The sequence below is a fragment of the Podarcis vaucheri genome (assembly GCF_965113315.1).
Source record: "Podarcis vaucheri genome assembly, chromosome: 2".
NCBI lineage: Eukaryota > Metazoa > Chordata > Lepidosauria > Squamata > Lacertidae > Podarcis > Podarcis vaucheri.
The window spans coordinates 114,576,575-114,603,483 of NC_138760.1; the positions used below are offsets into that span (position 1 = coordinate 114,576,575).

A 26,909-nucleotide genomic window follows, 5' to 3' on the forward strand; every position below is an offset into this window, starting at 1 on the left:
TAAACACATGGTAACTCTCTGGATGTAACATTATTGTTTTGAGTGTCTGTTTTGGAAGAAGTTCTGTCAGTAAAGCTTTTGAGCCATATTTTTAGACCGGACAATTTTTATTTCAAGAGGAGTCCGATTTTATTCATCATTACAGAGGTCAGTATAACAGCATGTTGTTATATGTCGGTTATTTCCAATGAAAATTTCCTGTCCACAACTGTATTTCCAGTAATTGTAGCTGCATGATCTGGAGTATTTAATCAAGTCACCATTTTCTTTTGGAGAGAGAAAGAGAAGTATTTGTGTTAATAACAGGTATGAAGAGAATGTTACTGAATTTGCCCATAGCAAAAGAGAATACATTTAAAAGGATAAAGTTTACTCCACATCTTTGATGGCTCTTTGGTCTGATCCAATGTGGCTCCTATTGAGCGCTTACAACCATTGAAAAGTCAGGAGGCCGTGACCCTCCTCTACACCCTGTCATTCTAGCCCAGCATATGCAAAGGAAGACTGTAAATGGGACAGACTCTTACCTGAAAATTCTTGATAAAACGTACAAATGTCTCCAATACACGTGTCCGTACTCACATCGCATGGCGTTTCGTAATGATATGAAAAGCATTGTCTGCATGTCAGAGCATCCACTGTAAAAGACAGACATGTTTGTTTGTTTGTTTGTTTGTCCCTGCAAGCACTGCCCTTACTTTAAAACTCATTAAATCAGGGGCTAGATGTTGTAGCAGCCCTGGCTACAAGTTCCCCAGGCGTATGGTGCCTCTGGGGCTGACCAGGGGGTGCTGGTTGCTAGGAGCTGAGGCAGCCTCAGAGTAAGCAAGCAAGTGGGTGAGGGAGCCCAGCCAGCCAGTCCACTAGTCCTTTCTGTTGGGAATGGACAGACAAGTGAGGAGGCAACGCTCTTTGGGATAGGGGTGGCCCAGTGATGGGGGGTGGCTGCCCGGAGGACTCACAAGGAGAGGGGAGTGGAGAGGAGGCTGCAGGAACACTCCACAAGGGAGCGTCTTCAAAAAGGGGTGAAGGGCTGTGGGCTCTGCAGCCAAGGGGTGGCATAACTAGGCTCCTGAGGCTTGGAGCCCATTTCCTCATAGGGGAGCCACAGAAAGAATGTAGTTCGTCAAGGGAGCTGTGGACCCCAAAAGCTTGGAAACCTCTGCTTTGGGGAAAGACTATCTCAAGGAAGCACTGAGGAGATCAGAAGGATGGTGACAGGTTGTGCTCCTCTCCCTGACGATGGACAAGAGATTTATATTGAAAAAGAGGGCATACTGCTCTCAGCAGAACGGGACTCTCATGTAGCCCCAGCAGCTGCCCAAACATTCTGAGTGCAGGGACTACGCTTGCCTTTCAGAAATTGTCCCTGCTGAATCTCCACCGACGCACACAGCTAACATGTCACACAGTTCAAAAAGGAGTTGGGGGGTTTCTTACCTCCAGGCTTGAGGCAAAGCAAAATACAGAACGCAAGCAGGCAGACCCGAGCCACACGTGGGCCCCGATTATCAAGAAAGAAGCTCTGCCCCATTGATACCCCTTTTGTATGAGGAGGCAAGTTCTGAAGTCTGGCAGATGAGAGACCACTGGGTTGCTGGGCAGATCAGGCCTCCTTGGAGTAAGTAGCACCAGCAGCTCAGCCTCTGGTAAGGTGTGATGAACCAAGCTCAACACAGCAATTATATAAGGTCAGAAGAAACCTCATTGGCTTCTCAGGACACCTGGAAGTGATGGGCTTGAAAGATACAAGACGCCTCTGGAAATATGCTGGGGTGGTTCCGAAGAGCAGTAGAGGGGTGGGTAGTGGTTCCTTTGATCTGATTGGGATATAATGCATTGATTGCTCACAAAAATCCAAATGGGCTGTACTGAATGTCCCAGACCTCAGAGGCCACCTGATGCTATCATGCAAGGAAGGAGTTCTTGTTCCTTTCAGTGGGTTTTTTGTCCACCTCCATATTTCTTGGTTGATGGAGTCACACAGGATCAAAGCTGGAGTTGATGCCCATTAATGGGCAGAGATGGAAAGTTGGCTGGTTAGTCAGCTGGTTAGTCAGTTATTTCATCTTGCTTGTTAACTGCAAGGACTTGGAGAAACATCCTAATATGCTAGAGTTGTGATAACTGATCTGATTCCTTTAACAGTCCCTGTTTTTAAACCACACTCAAATACACAGGTCACAGAGTTAATGCTGTTTGTTTGTTTTATTCCTGAAGTTTTGTGACTCTGCGGAGTTGCCTTTAGAATGGTTCAATCCACTGGCATGGTAATGGGAAGAAGAAAGGGATTTGTTTGTGTTCCTGGACCCATGATTGTGATAGAAGGAGTGAGTATTAGAGGGAAGACATTCAGAGTCCCCATCAGAGATAACTGATGTCTGTGCTGAACGGCAGGCTGACCTCTCATTCTTTTATGAGAGGTCAGCCTGCCGTTTATTTGTTTTTTCGTGAAGTTTTGTGGCTCTGCAGCATTGGGTATAAAATGGTTCAATCCACTGGCACATTATGCAGCCACCTCTCATTCCTCATTGTCAGCTGTGGCTGTAGAACTTCGCTGTGGTGCTCTGCTGAGGAACTCTCTCCCACTAGAAATATGACACACACACACAAACACACCGTTCTGCTGTAACCAACATTTCATCACCACATGAATAACTGTCTAAAGCCTGCAGCCCTGGTGCCTTAGCTTCCCTGCCAGGGGTGGAGGAGGAGGAGGGGAGGGCTTGCGCCGTCCAAATCCTGAAGCACCAGGGCCTGGCGAGCAAGCGAGGGGCTGAGCAGGCATTGACTTTTGATGCACCAGGGCCGCCCGCCAGTCTGTTTTTTCTACTCAGGATAAGCTGTTTTGAGTTTGGCAGGGCTTAACTGTCGGATTCTCAAGCCGCAGTCAGAGGTAACTGGCCACTCTCCAGGCATTCGGCTTGAGATCCTAGTTGACCTCCCCATCTGCGTCTCCCGGCAGGATACAGGCAAGGTCACCAATCGGCAATCCCACTCAGCGTGAGAGGGACACACCATTTCTCCCTCCTCCCTGCTTCCCTCAGGGAGGGGAAAGAGACAGACAGAAATCTATTTACATGTCTTTATTTCTGTCATTGCAGCAGTACAGAGAAACACGTCTGCATTCTCCAGTCTCCAACAGTAGAGAGAATAAACTCCACCCCTGTACTTCCAGTACAGGTCATGTGACACTCTGAGCTAACATCCGGTGCTCAGCACAGTGAATAGACTGCCCCTTTGTTCCCACGGTATAGTCCCAAACATCAACATCCTGTTTTGCTTTGCAGACACCTGCAGCTTGCTCTCGCATTGATGCTTTTTCCTGACATTAACTCCCAGGTCAGTAAGCAGATAAAGACCCCTAAGAAGGGGCTGCTGGGTTTACATGTTCGCTGGGCTTTCCCGTGAAAGCCAACAGAGAAATTTATTCCGTGGAGGTTGCGATCAAACAGCAGCTGAAGAAATGGCAATAATAATAATAATAATAATAATAATAATAATAATAATAATAATAATAAAAACCATTATTTATACCCTGCCCATCTGACTAGTTTTATTTAATTATTTATACTTATTTGTATGTGCACACGCAATTATTATTATCATCTCATATTAAAAATTGGGAGAGGGTGGCTTTAGTACAGCCCTCCAGCGTACACTAGTGGCCAAAATTGTGGAACCTTCTGGAAAAAATGTATTTCCGAGTGTTGATGGCTCATAACACCACTTTGTTTTGGAGTAATACCAGTGCTTATTTTCTATGGGATTGCAGGGGGACGTATACCCCTAAACGTTTTGTGAATTTAATGGGAGAAGAAATTCATTGTATTTATTTTCTCCGATTTGAACTGTATTTATTTTTCCCCAGTGGAGATTTTCTTGAGTCAAAATGAACATTTTTTAGAAAGAAAGAAAAAAGCACTGAGTTATACTATAAAATTATATATCAATGGAAAGATAATTTAATGAAGAATATAATACATTAACTTTTATGAAGGATTATTTATTACAACAGTAATCATAAAGAAGAAATGTGAAACACACAGAAAATATCAGATATAAAGGTTAAATAGCTGTGTTTGCACTTTGTGATAAATAAATGTGTTTGGGGTTGCCGTTTGGGCACTCTGTCTCTAAAAGGTTCACCATCACTGCCCTAGGATCTCCATTATGTTTGAGTTGGTCTTTTGTTTCCTCTCTCAGGCCAACAAGGAGAAAGGTGTGAAAATGATACTCTCCAGGAACACAGCCTCAGGCTGTAATGGAGGCCAGGGGAGAGGATGAGCTTTGTTCTCACTTCTGTATGAATTAATGTCATATGTCTAAGATGCTGTACCTGTGCTTGGATAAACACATGGTAACTCTCTGGATGTAACATTATTGTTCTGAGTGTCTGTTTTGGAACAAGTTCTGTTAGTAAAGCTTTTGAACCATAATTGTAGACTGGACAATTTTTATTTCCAGAAGAGTCAGATTTTATTCATCCTATTGCTTCCATATGTGTAATATTAATAATCACAGTACGCCACAACCCACTCCAGTCCCTCAGACAGTTATGCACTTAGGGGACATTATTTTCCTAATAATAAAACAATGAAAGTATACATAAATGAGGACACACACACGAGTGCACAGAGGAGGAGCAAAGCAGTTGAACTGATGAGCGTTTGATTCACAACAATGCTTAGCCAGATGTTCTGATGCCAAGCAAGGGGGAGAAATCTCCTGTCCTCGTGGAGGCTCCCTATGCATTTTGGACTCTGGGAAATCAGTGGTCAAAAATGTGTGGGAACCAGTGCTGAAAACAGATGCTGGAACTCACCAAGAAGTTGTTATAGCAAGTCGTCGGGTGACTCGGGGCAGCCCTGAATAGATGCTGGTGCCCCTGGTTCTGGTGCAAGTCACTTAAATGCATCCTCACCTCCTGTGTTCTCTTAGATTCAGGCGGATGGCTAGGGCGGCTTGGAAGGGCCCTTGCACAAAGGCACATGCATGCAACAGTAGAGGCCTGGCTGGAAAGCTTCAAGCCTGTCGCCACTACATGGGAAATGGATTAAAGAAAATGAAATACAGTGGTACCTCGGGTTATGTACTTAATTCGTTCCGAAGGTCCGTACTTAACCTTAAGCTATTCTTAACCTGAAGCACCACTTTAGCTAATGGGGCCTCCTGCTGCCGCCGCACCGCTGGAGCATGATTTCTGTTCTCATACTGAAGCAAAGTTCTTAACCTGAAGCACTATTTCTGGGTTAGCGGAGTCTGTAACCTGAAGCGTCTGTAACCTGAAGCGTATGTAACCCAAGGTACCACGGTACAGAACTATGGCAAGAGAAACTGATGGACTATGCAGAACTGGCAAAATTGACTCATAAACTACAGGACAAGGATAACTGTGACTTTAAAGATAAATGGGAACCTTTTACAAAGTACTTAAAGAAACAACAAAGTGAACTGGACTCCTTGGCAGGTTTTGAATAAACACTCACAAATTTTTTTATTGACAATAACCAGTTAGATAAATTAAGGACTTATACAATTATGTAACATGCAGAGAATAGAATCTGTAGAGAAACCAGAGACTGGAGCTGAGGGAAGTCAGGGGGGAGGGAGGCGGGTTATTTTATGGGGGGTGGGGGGATCAAGGATGATATGTACTAAGACAATATGTTTTGTTTCAATTCTTAATAAAAAAAATATAAAAAAGAAGAAAAGGAAATACAAATTGGCCCCACCCCATAGTTTGACCAATTACAGAAACGAGCGGTTAAGAGCTAGGTAAAATCATAGATGTAAACAAACAAAAAAGCAGTGTAGACTCTCACACACTGGCCAGCTTCTGTTTTGACTTAAAATGTTTGCTTTGGGCTTTGTTTTGGGTACATGAAGGGAAGACGTGGGACCAAAATGGCACCCACCTGAGAGGTGCTGGAACTGCACTCTGGCATGCTGAAGAAAAGCACTGGTGGGAACCCTCCACAAATACAGAAGACTGCCCACATCACACAATCAGGCTCCAATTTGTGAAGGGAGATGAGGATGATTGGGGTGGAGACTGTGGGTTTGACTCCCCCCAGTAGGTCTGCATCAGAAGGTCTATTATTTGAATTGTAGTGCCATGAAGTCCCTGGATAGATCGAAACAATCTAAGAACAGAATAGGAAAATCATTCATTACAGAAGTCAGTATCGCAGCACGTTATTTTCTCTCTATTTTCCGCTGTCAATTCCTTTCCACAGTCCTCTAGCGATACTCCAGCGCCACATTCTTTGTAGTATTTCATCAAGTCACCATTTTCTTTTGGAGAGAGAAAGAGAAGTATTTGTGTTAATAGCAAGTATGGAGAGAATGTTACCGAATTTGTCCATAGCGAAAGAGAGTCCATTTAAAAGGACAAAGTTTACTCCACATCATTTGGGGGGGGGAGGGGAATTGGTATTAAACTCTTCCAAAGGGTATACCTGGAACAGAATTTCGAACTGATTTTGCTAAAACTGCTAAAATGTCAATGTTAAATTAAAGTTAAAACACGTGCAAGGTACATGTCCAAATAAAGCAAACCCTTAAATATCATAATCTCCACCACTGTTTTTCCTTTTTTTTTATTAAATTTGTACACGGCCCTAAAGCTGCAGGTATCAAGGCAGTTCACATGATAAAATCACAATATAAAAACACAAAATTCGTAATTAAAATAAAAACAAGAACAACCCAATAACCCCACCCCCACCCAAAAAAAACCACATTTCAGTCAAACAAAGGACTGGTTAAAGAGGAACGTTATTGCCTGTCACTTATAGATGTGCAGTGGTACCTTGGTTCTTAAACACCTTGGTACTCAAATGCCTTGGTTCCCAAACACCAAAATTCCTGAAGTAAGTGTTCCGGTTTTCAAACGTTTTTCAGAAGCTGAACATCCAATGCAACTGTCAGCTATTGTTTCCAGGGCACCTGCACCAATCGGAAGCTGCTCCTTGCTTTTTGAACATTTCGGAAGTCAAACGGACTTCTGGAATGGATTAAGTTTGGCGCTCCTGCTTTTGCTATTTATTTTGCGTTTTTGTTTTTGAGGCTTTTTCAGTTAATTTGTTTTTGTGACTGTGTGGAACACAGTTCAGCTACTGATTGATTGATTGATTGATTGATTGATTGATTGTGTGCCTGCAGAAATGGATAAAAGCCCCCCAACCAAACCATGGCTATCATCAGTGCAGCTAAGAAAAGAAATTAATCTTAATATTTATCATCTACAATACTGTCTTATTTATTTTATAGTCATGGTTGATTGTTGATTATTGATCATTGCTTATTGCTTTCATTTTTGGGATCAATGGTCTTGCTAGTAAAATTCATGTTAAATTGCTGTTTTAGGGTTTGTTTTTAAAAGTCTGGAACGGATTAATCTGTTTTGAATTACTTCCTATGGGAAAGCACGCCTTGGTTTTGGAATGCTTTGTTTTTGGAACGGACTTCCGGAACAGATTAAATTTGAGAACCAAGGTACCACTGTATAATAAAGGCACCAGGAGAACCTTATTATCTATGAAGGATTCCAAATACAGTGGTACCTCTGGTTACGTACTGAATTTGTTCTGGAGGTCCGTTCTTAACCTGAAACTGTTCTTAACCTGAAGCACCACTTTAGCTAATGGGGCCTCCCGCTGCTGCTGCTGCTGCTGCTGCTGCTGCACCGCCGCAGCTTGATTTCTGTTCTCATCCTGAAGCAAAGTTCTTAACCTGAGGTACTATTTCTGGGTTAGCAGAGTCTGTAACCTGAAGCGTATGTAACCTGAAGCGTATGTAACCCAAGGTACCTTTTCCTGAGAGTATAAGATACCAATTAGTTCCCTGTATGGAAGTGAGAGCTGGACCATAAAGAAGGTTGATCGCTGAAGAATTGATGCTTTTGAATTCTGGTGTTGGAGGAGACTCTTGAGAGTCACATGGACTGCAAGAAGATCTAACCTATCCGTTCTGAAGGAAATCAGCCCTGAGTGCTCACTGGAAGGACAGATCCTAAAGCTGAGGCTCTAATACTTTCGCCACCTCATGAGAAGAGAAGACTCCCTGGAAAAGACCCTGGAAAGATTGAGGGCACAAGGAGAAGGGGACGGCAGAGGACGAGATGGTTGGACAGTGTTCTTGAAGCTACCTGCATGAGTTTGACCAAACTGTGGGAGGCAGTGGAAGACAGGAACCTGGCGTGCTCTGGTCCATGGGGTCACGAAGAGTCGGACACGACTAAATCACTCAACAACAACAAACAAGCCTTACTTTTCCTGATACTCCCCATTGTTTCATCTTCTTAAGTAAGGTCCCTATGTGTAATGCCCTTTTATATAACAACAAAGCTGACATTCAAGGACCTTATGAGGCAAATCTTTTAGTAATTCTCCCTCGCAGTTGTGTTCAGGGATGGCAATCTCACCCCTGTGCCACCTCTCCTACCTTCTCTTCTGCCACCACCTCTCTGATGCGCCAATGGTGTCAGTAGGGTGTGGGGTGGACAGGGCATGTCACTGGGAGCACAGGTACGAGGGCAAAGGAAGAGGCGCGGCCGCGGAAGAGGAGGGGGGCAAGTGGCACAGTCCTCAGACCCACCTGAGACAACTGCTTCTTTGGAGTGATACAGCCATGAGTCCCCACCCACTCCTCACCACGATTTCACAACTGAGTCCACCTATTTGAAACATCCGGTCATCCCAGTCCAGCATACATAATGGAGGACTATAAATAGGACAGACACATTACCTGAAAATATTTTTCCCAATACACAGACGTCCCCGTTACACTTCCCATCGCTCAGTTCGCATGGTTCGTCAGGATGATTGGAAAAGCATTTTCTGCATCTGACAGCATCCACTGTAAAAGACAGACATGTTTGTTTGTTTGTTTGTTTGTTTGTTCGTTCCTTCGTTCCTGCAAGCACTGCCCTTACTTTAAAACTCATTCAATCAGGGGCTTTGTTAAGGGATGGGCAAAGGGCTGCAAATCTTGGGTCTTGCACACAGGCCCTGCTAACCCTAACACTTCTCCCCCTTTTAACGGTTCTCTTTCCTAAGGGGCAGCTTCTGCACTACAAAGCATAGTGCTGGTGAAACCCCAGGCATTCCCCTCTTAATTGGATGAATTAAGATACATTGGATACAAGCCTTCACACATACACGCATGAAAAAAAATATTATATCCTGAACAGGCAGCCTGACTCACCTCAGCTGAACTTACACCAAGTCAAGTTCTCTCTCAATTTCCCCCAGTTTTGTCCCCAGAGTCTCAGGATGCTTCATTTTCTTCTCCCTGAACCTTTTGACTGGAGATGCCCGGTGGGGGGATTAACCTGGGGTTTTCTGCATGGAAGACATGGGCTCTAACACTTCTCTTAGGGACCCCATGGTAGGAGGCATCTTTACTCACCCACCCCAAAGTGACATCCATTCTTCTGTTGAAAGAGCCTGACACCAGAAGCTCCCTCCAATGTGGAGTCACTCTAGTTTTCAACTAGTGTGTCATGGGACCGTGGGGTGCCTTGAATGATGGTCAGGGGTGCTGTGGGCAACACTAGCCTCCATCCCTCTTTCCTTCCCTGTTTCATCCCTCTGCTTCCCAAAGGCTTGTGCAACTGTTTGCTGCAACAGCCCTGGCTACAAGCTCCCCAGGTGTATGGTGCCTCTGGGGCTGACCAGGGGGTGCTGGTTGCTAGGAGCTGAGGCAGCCTCAGAGTAAGCAAGCAAGTGGGTGAGGGAGCCCAGCCAGCCAGTCCACTAGTCCTTTCTGTTGGACAGACAAGTGAGGAGGCAACGCTCTTTGGGATAGGGGTGGCCCAGTGATGGGGGTGGCTGCCCGGAGGACTCACAAGGAGAGGGGAGTGGAGAGGAGGCTGCAGGAACACTCCACAAGGGAGCGTCTTCAAAAAGGGGTGAAGGGCTGTGGGCTCTGCAGCCAAGGGGTGGCATAACTAGGCTCCTGAGGCTTGGAGCCCATTTCCCCACAGGGGAGCCACAGAAAGAATGTAGTTGGTCAAGAGAGCCGTGGACCCCAAAAGCTTGGAAACCTCTGCTTTGGGGAAAGACTATCTCAAGAAGGCACTGAGGAGATCAAAAGGATGGTGGTGGGTTGTGCTCCTCTCCCTGACGATGAACAAGAGATTTAAATTGAAAAAGAGGGCATACTGCTCTCAGCAGAACTGGATTCTCATGTAGCCTCAACAGCTGCCCAAACATTCTGAGTGCAGGGACCACGCTCGCCTTTCAGTAATTGTCCCTGCTGAATCTCCACCGCCACACACAGCTAACATGTGACAGAGCTCAAAAAGGAGTTGGGGGGTTTCTTACCTCCAGGCTTGAGGCAAAGCAAAATACAGAACGCAAGCAGGCAGACCTGAGCCACACGTCCCGTTGCTCTCCTGGATCCCTGGTGTTACACTTATTCCCTTCCCCTTCTTCCCAGCTGAGTCTCCCCCTAGCGCTGGGACCTTCTCCTGCAGAATCAGAGACCCTCTCTTTCTCCCGTGCCTCTGATGTCAGTTCCCTGACACCACTCCAACAACAAATTATACATTTTAGACATATTCTTAACTTTAGTATCTAACAACTCCGTTTCCAATTTGGTTTTTTCTGTTGCAAAACCATTTCTCTTATCCATCTTATATAATTCATTAATTTGATAATATTGCAACCAATTCACTTTATCTTTAATTTGTTCAAATGGTTTTAATTTAAAACCTTCCTGATCCTCTAACAACAAATCTGAGTACCTCGACCATTTGTTTTCCATATTTAACTTTTTTGGGGCCTGTACTTCCACTGGTGAAATCCATTTTGGTGTTTTTCTTACTAAGAGATCTTTATATCTAGTCCATACATTGTATAACGCCTTTCTAATTACATGATTCTTAAAGCCACTGTGGGCCTTTATCTTGTCATACCATAGATATGCATGCCATCCAAATCAATTATCTTTTTTTTTATAATAATTTTTATTGCATTTTTTCCAAATTACAGAAAGAACAAAAGAATGAACAAAGTAGAAAAAAGAAAGGAAGGAAAAAAAAACAGAAAATCACAACCATTTCAGGAACTTATTTCAAATTTCCATTGGACTTCCCCACATCTCCCGCATAATGCATTCTTAATAATAAAGTTATCAGCAAATTATACCCTTATTTCGTGTGTTTCTTTATGTTTTCAATTGCAATTTAAGTTTAAATCTCTTATTCTCCATTTACTCTAAAAATATAACATAATGTCGTTTTTACTCATTTAAACTTTGATTCTTTCATAGATATTGTCCAATTTCATAGATAATTAAATTTCGTTGCTGGGGCTAACGTTCCAAATCATACGGCATCTTATGATTCATACAACTTATAATACTTTTGCAAATAGTCTTTAAATTTTTTCCAGTCCTCCTCCATTGCCTCTTCTCCCAGGTCTCGGATCCTTGCAGTCATCTCGGCCAGTTCCATGTAGTTCATCAATTGCGTCTGCCAATCCTCCAGTGTGGGCAAATCTTGGGTCTTCCAATGCTTGGCGATAAGAATTCTTGCTGCTGTTGTGGCATACATAAAAAAAGTTCTATCCTTTTTTAACACCTTCTGGCCGACTATGCCCAGAAGGAAGGCCTCTGGTTTCTTGGGAAAGGTGTACTTAAACACCTTTTTTAACTCGTTATAGATCATTTCCCAGAAGGCCTTCAATCTTGGACAAGTCCACCAGAGGTGAAAGAATGTCCCCTCAGCTTCCTTACATTTCCAACATTTATTATCGGACAAATGGTATATCTTAGCCAGTTTGACCGGGGTCATGTACCACCTGTATACCATTTTCATGATATTTTCTTTCAGAGCATTACATGCAGTAAATTTCATACCGGTGGTCCATAACCTCTCCCAATCTTCAGACATGATATTATAACCAATGTCCTGAGCCCATTTTATCATTGCTGATTTAACTATCTCATCCTGGGTGTTCCATTTAAGCAGCAAGTTGTACATTCTCGATAATAACTTGGTCTTTGGTTCTAACAACTCTGTCTCAAGTTTCGATTTTTCCACCTGGAATCCTGTTTTTTTATCTAACTTAAAAACCTCATTAATTTGGGCATAGTGTAGCCAATTTTGCACCTTATCCTTTAATTTTTCAAAGCTCTGCAACCTCCAATTACCTCCAATGTTTTCTATTATTTCCCAATATTTCGGCCAGTATGCCTCCATATTGGGTGTTTTCCGAGCTTTGGCCTCTATTGGTGAAATCCACCTCGGAGTTTTGCTTTCCAATAAGTCTTTATATTTTTTCCAGACCATATATATTGCTTTTCTGACAATATGGTTTTTAAACATTCCATGTGTTTTCCCCTTGTCATACCACAAATACGCATGCCAACCTAACGAATTGTTGAAGCCTTCCAGATCTAGGACATCAGTGTTTTCTAATAAAATCCAATCTTTCATCCAGCAGAAGGCCGCAGCTTCATAATATAACCTTAAGTCTGGCAGGGCAAACCCCCCTCTCTCCTTTGCATCAGTTAGTATTTTAAACTTTATTCGGGGCTTTTTGCCCTGCCAGACAAACCTAGAAATGTCCTTCTGCCACTTTCCAAAACATTCCACTCTGTCCACAACCTGCAAGGCTTGAAACAAAAACAACATCTTTGGCAAAACGTTCATTTTTATAGCTGCAATTCGGCCTAACAAGGATAGTTTCAATCTTGACCAAATTTCTAAATCTTTTTTAACTTCTGACCAACATTTCTCATAATTATCTTTAAATAGATTCAAATTCTTAGAAGACAGATTGACCCCCAGATATTTCACTTTTTTAACAATGTTTAGTTCTGTTTCCTTCTGAAACCCCTCTGTTTCAGTAACTGTCAAGTTTTTCCCTAACACCTTAGTTTTTTGTTTGTTCAACTTAAAACCCGCCACCTGACCAAATTTCTGAATCAATTCCAAAACTCTTTTTGTACTAGGTTCTGGCTCCTGTAGTGTTAAAACCAAGTCATCTGCAAATGCTTTCAGTTTATATTGTTTCGCTCCGACCCGTATTCCTTGTACCTGCCTATCCTCCCTTATCATATTCAGCAAAACCTCCAGAACTGAAATAAACAATAAAGGGGATAGGGGGCACCCCTGGCGTGTTCCTTTTTCAATATGAAGTTCTTCTGTCACCACATTGTTCACTATCAACTTAGCTTTTTGTTCTGAATAGATTGCTTCTATTCCATTCTCAAACCCCCTTCCCACTCCCATCCCTTCCAAGTTTTTCTTCATAAATTTCCAAGAAATGTTGTCAAAGGCCTTCTCCGCATCAATAAAAATTAACACTGCTTTAGTGTTAATATTTGTTTGTAAAAGTTCCAGAATATCGATAATGTTCCTGGTGTTATCAAACAAATGTCTGCCTGGGAGAAAGCCTGCTTGGTCCTTATGGATTACTTCATTTAATACTTTTTTAAATCTGTTAGCCAAAATATCCGCAAATATTTTGTAATCCACATTTAGGAGTGAGATGGGACGGTAGTTCTTAAGTTGAGTCTTTTCAGTTTCCACTTTGGGTATCAGTGTGATGAATGCTTCTTTCCACGTGTCTGGTGCCCTCCCTCCCCCCATAATCTGGTTGCAAACCTCCATTAATGGTTGTATCAAATAGTCTTTTAACATCCTGTAGTACTTGGAGGTGAGTCCATCAGGGCCTGGAGATTTGCCTAGTTGCATATTCTGGATGGCATCCTCGATTTCCTGTTGTGTTATTTTGCAGTTCAAGATTGATCTTTTCTCTTGAGATAGTTTTGGTAGGCCATTGTCTTTCAAAAATTGTTCTATCTCAGTTGCTTCCTCGGACCCTTGTGTATACAGTTTTTTAAAATATTTCTGGAAACACTTTCTAATTTCTCCCGGTTTCTGAATGTTTTTCCCTTCAACTTCTAAGTTGGTAACATAATTTAATTTTTGTCTCTTTTTCAACTGCCAAGCTAGCAGTTTCCCACATTTATTCGCAGATTCAAAAGATCTTTGTTTCATTTGTTTGATTTTCCATTCCACTTCTTGGTTAATCAATTTCGCATATTGTGACTGGTGAAATTTGATTTCTCTTAAAGTCTCTTTTGATTTTGGATTCAATCTTAATTTTTTCTCTCCATCTCTTATCTTCTCCAATATCTTGTCTTTTTTACCATTCCAAAGTTTTTTCTTGATCGTATTCTGTTGTATCAGAAACCCTCTCATGACAGCTTTGCTTGCGTCCCAGATTATTCTTTTTTCCACCGAGGTATTCAAGTTAATTTCAAAATAGTCCTTTAAAGCTTTTTGGGCCTTCTTTACAATCTCTTGATCTCTTAACAGGTTGTCATTCATTTTCCATCTGAAGGAGTCGGCAGTAGTAAATCTCATTTCCATTTTCAAAGCGTTATGGTCGGAGCAAGTCTTTGGGCAGATTTCTATTTTTGTAGTCTTAGGTGCCAGCCCTCTAGTTGCCCAGATTTGGTCGATTCTTGTCCATGACAGGTGGGCCTCAGAAAAGAAAGTTCCTTCTTTACCTAGGGGGTTTCTCGTCCTCCATAAATCAATTAGGTCCATATTGTCAGTTAATTCAAAGAAAGTTTTTGGTAGTCTTCCATCTTTGGTCAGATTCTGATTCTGTGACTTATCCATAAAAGTAGAAACGACCCCATTCATATCTCCCATCATAATGATGTTGGAATAGTCCAGATAGTCCAGTAGTGTCTCATGCAGCTTCTTATAAAATTCTGATTTCCCCTCATTTGGTGCATAAATTCCTAATATCAAAACTTTCTCTCCTTGAGTCGAAATTTCAATAGCCAGGATTCTTCCTTGTTCATCTTTAAACAAAAATTTTGGTGATAAATTCTCCTTGGCGTAGATCACCACGCCTCTCTTCTTAACTCTATCTGATGAGATGAATTCTTGGCCTAATCTTTTATTTATTAACACCTTCCTGTGTAACCTGGTCACATGGGTTTCTTGCAAGCAAATTATGTCCAAATTCTCTTTCTTTAGAATATGGAAGATCCTTTTGCGTTTTTCTGGGGAATTCGCGCCATTAATGTTCCAACTATACAGCTGCAGAGACATCCTGTATCAATCTGTTGTTACTCTTATTGGGCGTCTTCTTTTTTGTCCAAATCCGAGGGTGGTAACTCTTTTCCAGACTCTGGTGGTGGCCAAATAGCTGCCACTCCTTTCTGCAAGTCTTCTCCGTGGTCGTGTAGGAACTTCTGGCTGTCCTCTTTCGTTTTGATTTTTATCTTCTTTCCTTTGTATTTGAATGAGAGACCTTGTGGAAACTCCCACCTGTATGGTATTCCGTTACCTCTCAAAAGTCCAGCTAGGTCAGTGTAGTTAGATCTGAGATCCAGTAGTTGTTTAGGAATATCCTTGTAGATTTGTGCTCTTCTGTCCTGGATCTCAAGTGCTTTGTTAAAATGTAGGTCAAGTAGCTTGTCTCTCTCCTGCTTAGTCCTTAAGATAATCAAACAGTCTCTAGGTCTGTCCTTCCCAGCAGCCCTTCCCAATCTGAATGCAGTTGTTATTTTAAAGTCTATATCTTCGTTTATACCCCAGAATTTAGAAAATTCTGCTGTTAAGAAGCCAATCAAGTCCTCTTTCTCAATCTCTGGGATAGAGCGTAATCTCAAATTATTTTCCCTGTTTCGCAGTTCCACCAAAGACAGATAGGCCTGCTGGTCAGTAATATGTTTATGGAGCGGCCTCACCTCTCCTTTCAGTTCCTCCACTTCTTTAGTTGCTGCTTCTGCTTTTTCATTCGCAGCCTCGGCCAATTTTCGGTTTTCAGATGCAGCGTCCTTTAGATTTCCAATATCTTGTGAATGCTTAGCCACCTGTTCAGAAAGTTTGGTAATTGAAGATGTGGCTAAGTCAATTTTTGCAGTTTAATCATCCACTTTTTTGTTCAAAATTGCAAATTGTTGTAACATTTCCTCTAGGAGAGTGTTAGATCCCCCAGCTGCCATATCTTCACTTGTTGACTGTTCAGGTTCTTCAGCTGGGGTTGTTGGTGATGGTACAGCCTGTAGAACCGCAGGGACTGAAGATCTGCGAGCCTGGGAAACCAGAGTTGTTTGTACCAATTTGCCTTTCCCTGCTTTCGACGCAGCTCTTGTTTTTACTCGGTCGCTCATTCCACACCTGTCTTTGGATTCAAGGTCAAACTGTCAAAAGTTCCATGGGAAAGACAGGCCTCAGAGTGAATAACCAGACCACAGAGAGACAAAACAAAGTTGGTTCTCAGGAAATTGTAAATCCCAAACTCCACTAGAGGGAGTATTGTTCAGTTCAGGAAGGAAGAAACAAAGTTTCAGTCGCCATTAAAGTTCCTGCAGTTAAATAAATTAACCATAGTCTTTAGAGAAGACCTTTTCCCTCTGGCAGAGCCCTCTCAATATTGCCACAATAGTTTCTTAAAAGGTGCAAAATACAGTTGCTTAATTGTATCCACCAGTAATGCCTCTAAGTATCCGTTTCAGCTTTGTAAGTGTATCCGCAAAACACCTTTTGCCCGCTGCAAGTCCGGGACTAGGGGTTTTCAAGTCTTTAAAGTTTTTAAAAGTCTAGCAGAGGAGAAAATCCCCAAACAGAGTAAACACAATAGCAAGAAAATAAAGATAACTTGCCTTTCCCTTCAGTTTCCGACTTCTCCAGACGTATACTGTCTCTCATTTAAAAACCCTTTTGTACTGCTTCCAGCTTGTCAGTTCCTTTGCCTTTGATCGCTAAGCACCACCGGGAGACGGACTTCCTTTTTCTCGTCTCCCGCTTTCAGCCGAATTCACAAATTTGTAATCCAATCTCAAATAAATCTTACTCACGAGTAGTTAATTTGTAATCCAATGTAAAGGAAGAAAGCTCATCCGTAACAGCCGCGCGGCTTCACTCCCGCAGAAAGAGCGATGAATCCACAGCACCGCTTCCCCTCCGCGCTTCCGGAGCCCCTTACGGGGTCCCTTCTTCGTTTTGGGGGTCGCTCTGGGTGCCCGCCGGATCCCACGGCCACGAGCTCACTCTGCTCGTGGTTTAACTTAATGGGTCGTCGCTTTGCCGTAGCGAACGACCCTTTTCTGCGGAGCCCCTCTTCGCTGCGCAAAGAGGACCGCCATTACTCGTTTCGCGCCGCCTCCGGAAGTCGCCATCCAAATCAATTATCCAGTCCCTCCAAATCTAACACATCATCGTTCTCTAATTGAATCCAATCCTTGATCCAGCAGAAGGCAGCAGCTTCAAAGTATACCTTCAGGTCTGGTAGGAAAAAAAAACCCTCTTTCTTTTATATCTGTAAGTAATTTATATTTAATTCTAGGGTTTTCCCCCTGCCAGATAAATTTAAACAATGCCTTCTGCCATTCTTTAAAACATTTAACATTATAAATGACTGGTAGAGCTTGAAATAAAAACAACATCTTCAGCAATACGTTCATCTTAACCACCAATATTCGGCCCATCAATGAAAGTTTTAGATTTGACCATATCTCAAGATTTCTCTTGATTTCATTCCATAATTTTTCATAGTTATCTTTATACAGATTCAAATTCTTTACCGATAAATTCACAGAAACAAGGCCTGTCCTTTCAAAAAGGGTTTTTCTTTCCTCATTATCTATTTTTTCCCTAAAACTTTGGTTTTGCTCTTGTTTAATTTAAATCCTGCTACCTGCCCAAACTCTTGAATCAGCTCCAGTGCTTTTACTGCACTGGTTTCTGGATCTTGTAAAGTTAAAACCAAGTCATCAGGAAAGGCCTTTAATTTAAATTGCTTGGATCCTACTACAATGCCTTTAACCTCCTCCTCTTTCCTCAACATATTTAACAAAACCTCCAGAACAGAAATAAATAGCAGAGGGGAAAGCGGTCACCCTTGCCTGGTTCCTTTCTCAATTCTGATTTCCTCTGAGACCACATTATTAACTATGCTTTTTGCTTTTTGCTCAAAATAGATTGCATTAATACTATTTAGAAATTCCTGGCCAACCTCAATTCTTTCTAAATTTTTCATCATAAATAACCAAGAAATATTATCAAAGGCCTTTTCAGCATCAATAAACATTAACATTGCTTTACAATTTCTTTTCGCTTCCAGTCTTTTTAATATATCAATTCTATTTCTAATGTTATCTTTCATATGTCTCCCAGGCAGTAATCCTGCCTGGTCCTTATGTATATAATCTGATAGAACCTTTTTCAATCTGTTGGCCAAAATATTTGCAAAAATTTTATAGTCCACATTAAGTAATGAGATTGGTCTATACTTTTTGTTGTTGTTTGTTGTTTAGTCATTTAGTCGTGTCCGACTCTTCGTGACCCCATGGACCAGAGCACTCCAGGCACTTCTGACTTCCACTGCCTCCCGCAGTTTGGTCAAACTATAGTTTTTTACATCAGATCTATCTTGATCTGTTTCTGGAATCAGATTAATAAATGCATCTTTCCAGGTTTCGGGAGCTTTGTCCCCTCTTAGAATCTTATTGCACACATCTGCCAATGGTTGAATTAACCAATATTTCAATATTTTATGGTATTTTTCAGATGCCTAACTGCATCTTATTTATTGCGATCTTGACCTCCTGTCTTGTAATCATGCCAGGAGCCTTTTATCCTCGAGAATTTTCTGCATTTCATTTGCCTCAAGAAATTGCTCAATTTTATCCTTCTCTTCCTTACTTTTTTAATGTTTCTCCATGAAGTTTTGTGGCTCCACAGCGTTGGGTATAAAATGGTTCAATCCACTGGCACATTATGCAGCCACCTCCTCTTTGGGAATGTACCTCGCCAATCCTTAAAGAACAGCACTGGGATGCAAGCAGGCCCAGTTCAGGATTCAGACTTTGGTCTATAAAGTAGGTTCCTGGGCCCCCAAATACTTGAATGCTTGCCTCTGCCAATATGTGCAGCAGAGGCCCTGTTGTGGTCCTGTGACTGTGGCACATCATGCAGCCACCTCACATAGCTCATTGTCAGTTATGGCTGTAGAACTTCGCTGTGGTGCTCTGCTGAGGAACTCTCCCCACTAGAAATATGACACACACATACAAACCCCATTCTGCTGTTACCAACTTTTCATCAACACATGAATAACTTTCTGGTGTGTTCAAAACACCCTGGCTTCTGGAGGCCAAAACTGTTTCTATCCCACCCCACCCCACCCCCAATCTTTTCTTTTTCTTTTCTTTTTTTGAAGTGGCAGAGCCCCCTCAATATTCAGAGGGCCTCACCTGAGATATAAGGCTGCTGTGTTGGGCCCCCTCAATTGTCCAGAGAATCGGGCACCTCTAGGTATATTGTGCATTTAGGGAAGAGAGTGCTAAGCCGTGCTCTGTTCACCATGACAGTATATTTCTTTTTAGAGTGTTTATGGTTTAAATGCATATGTTTGTGGTTTAAATGTATGTGTATATGTGTTATAGTACACATATATTAGGGCTGCTGTACGCCTGGGTTTCCCCAGACATATCCTGGATTCGTCCAGGTGGAATTTCCAAAAATCGCTCAAATATCCTGGAAAACGTATGGCAACTCTTGCTGAAGGTGTTGTTATTTGGGTAATTTTCCTTAACAATGCCTCAAAAGCTTCATTTTTTTGGAGATTTTGAAAAAAGAAGAAGAAAAGAAAAGAAACAGCTCAACAACTTAGTGTCCAAATTTTCACTTTTTGAAATATGGCAACCCTAACATATATGGTGGGGGAGGGAGGTTTCACCATGGGCGATTCTGGTGACAACCCAACCTGCCCTGGAACTAGTCCTAAATTGGTTTGGGGAGCAGGACTAATGTTTCAGGGGGGGACCTGCTGAGAGCTGGGAGCTTCCATTCTGCAAAGTGCTCCTCCATAAGTGGCCCCTCTGAATGAGCAATCTGCAGGAAAGTCCCTTGCAAGGCAACAACTACTCAGGAGATTGTCTACTTGTGAGACTGCTGCACTTTTGGAGCCCAAAGGACATTAGTTCACTCTCCGGAGCAAGGAGTTCTGGTTTCAGGGCATTGCCTACTCAGTGACAGAAGTTGCCCTAGGATCTTGCATGAATTCCTTTCTCTAACAATTCAGCTTTCACGTGTATACAATCAGGAGCCTCAGTTGCAAATCTCCATTATGTTTGAGCTGGTCTTTTGTTCCCTCTCTCAGGCCACCAAGGAGAAAGGTGTGCCAATGATTCTCTCCAGAAACACAGCCTCAGGCTGTAATGAAGGCTACAGGAGAGGCAGAGCTTTGTTTTCACTTCTATATGAATTAATGTCATATAAGATGCTGTACCTGTGCTTGGATAAACACATGGTAATTTATGCAACTCTCTGGATGTAACATTATTATTCTGTGTCTGTTTTGGAACAAGTTCTGTTAGTAAAGCTTTTGAACCATAATTTTATACTGGACAATTTTTTCCCCCATAAGAGTCAGATTTTATTCATCCTATTGCTTCCATATGTGTAATATTAATAATCACAGTACGCCACAACCCACCCCAGTCCCCCAGACAATTATGCACTTAGGGGACATTATTTTATAAATAATAAAACAATAAAAGCATACATAAATGAAGACACACCAACGAGTGCACAGAGGAGGAGCAAAGCAGTTGAACTGATGAGCATCAAATGCCAACAGTGTCCTTCAGCTCTCTATATTGGACAAACAGGCCAAACCTTACGCCAAAGAATAAACGGACATAAATCTGACATCAAGAATCACAAAACAGAGAAACCAGTAGGAGAACACTTCAATCTCCCAGGACATTCTATACAAGATCTCAAAGTAGCTGTTTTACTACAAAGGAATTTCAGAAATAGACTGGAAAGAGAAGCTGCTGAATTGCAACTCATTACCAAACTTAAAACCATGGAGAGACCTGGTTTGAACAAAGACATTGGATTCTTATCCCATTATACATGACTAAGCCATTTCTCGCCTTCTCACCCCTTGCCTTTTCCTGTAAGACCTATTACAGTCGTTAAGAGTCGTCAACAGGCTCATCTCAGCTATCTGCCAATCTCCCATTCCCACCACCCTTCTGAGTAATACCCCTCCCCACCTTCTCACTATATAGAAGGATCTGGCAACTTCTGTTTCAGTGTATCTGAAGAAGTGTGCATGCACACGAAAGCTTATACCAAGAACTAACTTAGTTGGTCTTTAAGGTGCTACTGGAAGGAAAAAAATTTTATTTTGACTATGGCAGACCAACACGGCTACCTATCTGTATGATGAGCATTTGATTCACAACAATGCTTAGCCAGTTGTTCTGATGCCAAGTACTGTCAAGGGGGAGAAATCTCCTGTCGTCATGGAGACTACACATACATTTTGGACTCTGGGAAATCACTGTCGAAAATGTGTGGGAACCAGTGCTGAAAACAGGTGCCGGAACTCACCAAGAAGTTGTTACAGCAAGTCGCTGGGCGACTTGGGGCAGCCCTGAATAGATGCTAGTGCCCCTGGTTCTAGTGCAAGTCAATTAAATGCATCCTCACCTCCTCTTAGACTTAGGTGATGTCTAGGGCAGCTTGGAAGGTCCCTTGCACAAAGGCACACACATGCAATAGTAGAGGCCTGACTGGAAAGTTTCAAGCCTGTCTACATGGGAAATGGGTTGAAGAAAAGGAAATACGAATTGGCCTCACCCCATAGGTTGACCAATTACAGCTAAGAGCTAGGTGGAGTCATAGATGTAAACAAGAAAAAAGTGGTGTGGACTCTCACACACTGACCAGCTTCTGTTTTGACTTGAAATGTTTGCTTTGGGCTTTGTTTTGGGTACATGAAGGGAAGAAGTGGGACCAAAATGGCACCCACCTGAGAGGTGCTGGAACTGCACTCCGGCATGCTGAAGAAAAGCACTGGTGGGAACCCTCCACAAATACAGAAGACTGCCCACATCACACAGCCAGGCTCCAATTTGTGGAGGGAGATGAGGATGATTGGGGTGGAGACTGTGGGTTTGGTTCCCCCCAGTAGGTCTGCATCAGAAAGTCTGCAGAGGGCTTTTGTCTGTTATTTGAATTGTGGTGCCATGAGGTTGCTGGACAGATTGGAACAATCTAGGAAAACAATAGGAAAATTATTAATTACATAAGTCAGTTTCGCAGCATGTAATTTTCTCTTTTTTCCCCAATGTGTATTCCTTTCCACAAAGCTCTCTCGATTCTTCACTGCCACATTCTTTGAAGTATTGAACCTTGTCTCCATTTTCTTTTGGAGAGAGAAAGAGAAGTATTTGTGTTAGTAACAAGTATGGAGAGAATGTTACTGAATTTGTTCATAGCAAAAGAGAATACATTTAAAAGGACAAAGTTTACTCCACATCATTGATGGATCTTTGGTCAGATCCAACAGGGCTCTTCTTGAGCGCTTACCACCACTGAAAAGTCAGGAATCCGTGACCCTCCTCTACTTCCAGTCATCCCAGTCCAGCATACACAAAGGAGGACTGTAGCTGGGACAGACTCATTACCTGAAAATATTTCTCCCAATACACAAATGACTCCGGTACATTTCCCATCACTTGGTTCGCATGGTTCGTCAGGATTATTTGAAATGCATGATCTGCATTCGATAGCATCCACTGCAAAAGACAAACATTTATCTGTGCAAACAATGTCCTTACTTTATAACTCATTAAATCAGGAGCTTTGTTAAGGAATGGACCAAGGGCTGACAAACTTGGGTCTTACACACAGGCCCTGCTAATCCTAACACTTCTCCCCCTTTTAACGGTTCTCTTTCCTAATGGGCAGCTGCTGCACAGCAAAGCATAGTGCTGGTGAAACCCCAGGTGCTCCCCTCTTAATAATATTAATTAAGATACATGCTTGTTTGGAGGTTCTAGCAGGGGAGCGCAGCTATCGTATACCCTTGACCGAAGAACGGTACACTCCTTCTATCTGGGATGGTCGTCCTCTTCCACCGAGCGCGCAGCTTCGGGAGGGACGCACATGGAGCGGTGAGGGAGGAAGGGGACACCCGCCTAGCCAGCCAGATCAGCCGAATCAACCCTGGCGATCAATGGGGTGACAGATGTCGCAGCCAGATCGCCCTCACATCCATGGTCCACTCTTCGTTCAGCTGTAGAGAGGCATGACTCCCGCTCCTTTTGGCGCTTAGTTAGGCCTTCGGCACCACCCAATTCAGCTATCCTGATTTCCGCTGACGAATGGATCGCTTATTATTCGGCCAGTTTCGCTTCTCCAAATAATCTTACAGATCACCTTCAATCCCCGTCGGACCTCTGTTCCCGTTCTCCTAGCTCCACCTCCTCAGTAAATTTTACCTCAACCCGCATCTTCAACATCATAATGTCCATGCGTAGGAATAAGGCCCCCGGCCCAGACATGGTCCCGTTGGACCTTTTCCTGACTGATCCTCTTTGGTGGAGTGAACAGCTGACTTCTGTATTCACCGCTATCTCCTCCGCCTTAGACATCCCCGACTCCTGGAGAGAAGCTACAATAGTCCCGATTTTCAAAGGCGGCCAGCCAAACATCCCTAGGAACTATCGCCCCATCAGCTTACTATCTATTCCGGGGAAAATATTTGCCGCTGTCTTACTGGAAGAACTTCTCTCATGGGTCCAGGAGAGGAACATTCTACCGCTAGAACAGATTGGTTTCCGGAAGTCAGCATCAACCATGGACCACTGCCTAACTCTCTATCACCTTGCCAGTAAATACACTGCACCAAGGCAAGGCCACCTGTTTGCCGCTTTCATGGACCTGGAGGCCGCCTTTGATTCCATTCCTAGACAGAGATTATGGTCCAAACTTGCCCATTTGGGAATTGATCCACACCTCCTTTCCCTAATTATTTCCCTTTATTCAAACACCACAGCTCGCGTTCGAATTGGTCCCAACGGCTACCTTACCACCCCATTCCCAACGGCCAGGGGCGTCCGACAAGGTTGTCTCTTGGCCCCTTTACTGTTTAATCTTTATCTTCATGACGCCCTTTCCCCTTTGAAGCTAGCAACTAAGTACCCTCCTCACTTAGCAGGCCACCCCTTTGCTTCCCTTTTCTATGCGGATGATGCTGTCATCTTATCCAGAACAGCTGCGGACCTAGCAAATGCAGTTAATGCATTTATCGCCTATTGTAAGGCGGAAGCTCTTAATATTAATTATAAAAAATCGAAAGTTCTCCACTTCACTCGTTCCCGCAAACTCAAGCTGGAGCCGCTTAAGATCACAGGTGGCTACTTAGAAAAGGTAAAAGCCTTTAAATATCTAGGCTTAATATTTACTTATAATCTCTCCTGGATCACCCATCTACAATCTGCCTCTCTTGCTGCAACTACAACCTCTAATGCCATTGTCCGATTTTATCACCAGAAGGGCGGCAAACACCTTCCAGCAGCAATTCAAATGTTTAATGCCAAAGTTGTCCCTAAACTATTATATGGCTGCGAAGTATGGACTACAGCAATATCAGGTAACTTGGATCGCCCACTTCACATGTTTCTGAGATCTCTTTCCGGCGTCCCAAGATGTGTCTCAGGTGCAGCCTTACGTCTTGAGTTCGCCCAGCCCTCAATTGTAAAACGAGCATGGAGTCGAGCCATTTCCTACAGCTCCCACCTACTACCATCGGATGCTCGAATTAGAGGTGGTTTCTCCAATCTGATCCTAAGAGATATTCATAATTCTCCTTGGAAAACTACAATTAATCTCAAATTCCGCTCTCTTCTCAATTTGAACCGCAAAACTGTTTTTAATTTAGAGTGTATAAGCCCGGCAGCCCTACCTCTAATCAAAAAGAAGCTGCAGCAACTTGACTTCTCTAACACAGCTTCCCATGCAAGAGGGCCGTGTTCAGGCTTAGCCCTAGCTATTCCACCCCCGGAAGGGATCCCTCTATACTGCTTTACAATTCCTTCGGAGGCTAAACGAAGGGCCTTTACCTGTGCCCGTCTCAACTGTTTTCCTACAGCAGTTCTGTCGGGTCGTTACTCCAGAGTTCCCAGCGCAAATAGAACATGCTCCTGCAATGACACGGTTCTGGAGACTATGGAACATGTAATGCTCTTCTGTCCCAATTGGACAGATGAAAGATCTCGGTTCCTAACTCCTCTCGTGAACAAGCTTCATCTCCCAATCCAGCCTTGGATAGTGTCCCTTCTTCTGCAGGATTCTGACCGTTGGATTACCGAGATGACAGCTAATTTCCTGCTTAGTGTGATGAAGAGGAAAGCGGCACCAACTCCTTCCTCAATACCACAGATGTAGTCGATACGCCACACAATCAAACCTGTTTTTTGTATTCTCTGTCACTCAATGTTTTAAATCTCCCGTTACCTTTGTTATCCCCATTTTCTGAAAGTATTCGCCCAGAACGGCATACACTTTTATCTCCCCACCCCCATTTTATGTTGTTATTTCTATGTATATTATGCTATGGCCACATGGCTAATGCAATAAAATCATTATAATTAAGATACATTGGATACAAGCCTATATCTTCACACACAAATGAAAAAAAAATCCTATATCATGAGAGGACAGCATGACTCACCTCCTCAAACATAGGGAGCTCTCTAACACCAAGTCAAGCTCTCTCCCCAGTTTTGTCCCCAGAGTCTCAGGATGCTTCATCTTCTTCTCCCTGAACCTATTGACTAGAGATGCCTGGAGGAGGGGGGTTAACCTGGGGTTTTCTGCATGGAAGACACGGGCTCTAACACTTCTCTTAGGGAGTCCATGGCAGAAGGCATCTTTGGTCTCCCACCCCAAAGTGACATCCATCCAGCTGCTGAAAGAGTCTGACACCAAAACTCCCTTCAGTGTGGAGTCACTCTAGTTCAGTGGTTTTCAACCAGTGGGTCATGGCACCTTGGAGTGCCTTGAATGATGGTCAGGGGGGCTGTGGGCAACACTAGCCTCCATCCCTCTTTCCTTCCCTCCCTCTTCTGATGCCCTCTTGCATCTCTGCCTCCAAAAGGCTTGTGCAGCTGTTTGTTGCAGCAGCCCTGGCTATAAGCTCCCCAGGCGTATGGTGCCTCTGGAGCTGACCAGGGGGTGCTGGTTGCCAGGAGCTGAGGCAGCCTCAGAGTAAGCAAGCAAGTGGGTGAGGGAGCCCAGCCAGCCAGTCCACTAGTCCTTTCTGTTGGGAATGGACAGACAAGTGAGGAGGCATCTCTCTTTGTGATAGGGGTGGCCCAGTGGTGGGGGATGGCTGCAGGAACACTGCACAAGGGATGGTCTTCAAAAAGGGGTGAAGGCCTGTGAGCTCTGTGGCCAAGGGGTGGCATAACTAGGCTCCTGAGGCTTGAAACCCATTTCCCCACAGGGGAGCCACAGAAAGAATGTAGTTCGTCAAGGGAGCCGTGGACCCCAAAAGCTTGGAAACCTCTGCTTTGGGGAAAGACTATCTCAAGGAAGCACTGAGGAGATCAGAAGGATGGTGGCGGGTTGTGCTCCTCTCCCTGACGATGGACAAGAAATTTAAAAAGAAAAAGAGGACATACTGCTCTCAGCAGAACTGGATTCTCATGTAGCCTCAACAGCTGCCCAAACATTCTGAGTGCGGGGACTACGCTTGCCTTTCAGAAATTGTCCCTGCTGAATCTCCACCGACACACACAGCTAACATGTGACAGAGCTCAAAAAGGAGTTGGGGGATTTCTTACCTCCAGGCTTGAGGCAAAGCAAAATACAGAACGCAAGCAGGCAGACCTGAGCCACACGTAGGCCCCGATTATCAAGAAAGAAGCTCTGCCCCATTGATACCCCTTTTGTATGAGGAGGCAAGTTCCGAAGTCTGGCAGCTGAGAGACCACCGGGTTGCAGGGCAGATCAGGCCTCCTTGGAGTAAGTAGCAGCAGCAGCTCAGCCTCTGGTAAGGTGTGATGAACCAAGCAACGGGACAGGGTGTCCTGAAAAGCCAAGGAGATTTCTTCTGACC

At 43.4% G+C, this 26,909-nt stretch overlaps 1 protein-coding gene and 1 long non-coding RNA gene across 3 annotated transcripts; both read right to left on the bottom strand.

Moving 5' to 3' along the window:
- Positions 1-88: 88 nt before the first annotated feature.
- On the bottom strand, positions 89-2,265 carry LOC309525385. The gene is made up of 3 exons (XR_014216209.1): positions 1,441-2,265; positions 528-638; positions 89-266 (listed from the first exon to the last, which is right to left on the bottom strand). It is a non-coding gene; the product is annotated as an uncharacterized lncRNA (long non-coding RNA).
- Positions 2,266-4,454: 2,189 nt separating this feature from the next.
- LOC309525327 (uncharacterized protein) lies at positions 4,455-26,858 on the bottom strand. 2 transcript variants are annotated; one of them, XR_014216144.1, is made up of 4 exons: positions 26,635-26,858; positions 22,471-22,581; positions 21,315-22,208; positions 4,455-4,747 (listed from the first exon to the last, which is right to left on the bottom strand). XR_014216144.1 is itself a non-coding variant. In XM_082210900.1 (3 exons), exons 1-3 carry the CDS (start codon positions 26,726-26,728, stop codon positions 6,167-6,169), a joined length of 336 nt encoding a protein of 111 aa, XP_082067026.1. In that variant the 5' UTR covers positions 26,729-26,858; the 3' UTR covers positions 5,626-6,166. The 2 variants fall into 2 exon arrangements, 1 of the variants encoding a protein (XP_082067026.1); XM_082210900.1 differs by lacking the exons at positions 4,455-4,747; positions 21,315-22,208; positions 22,471-22,581 and adding exons at positions 5,626-6,297; positions 8,752-8,862.
- Between the last annotated feature and the right edge of the window lie 51 nt (positions 26,859-26,909).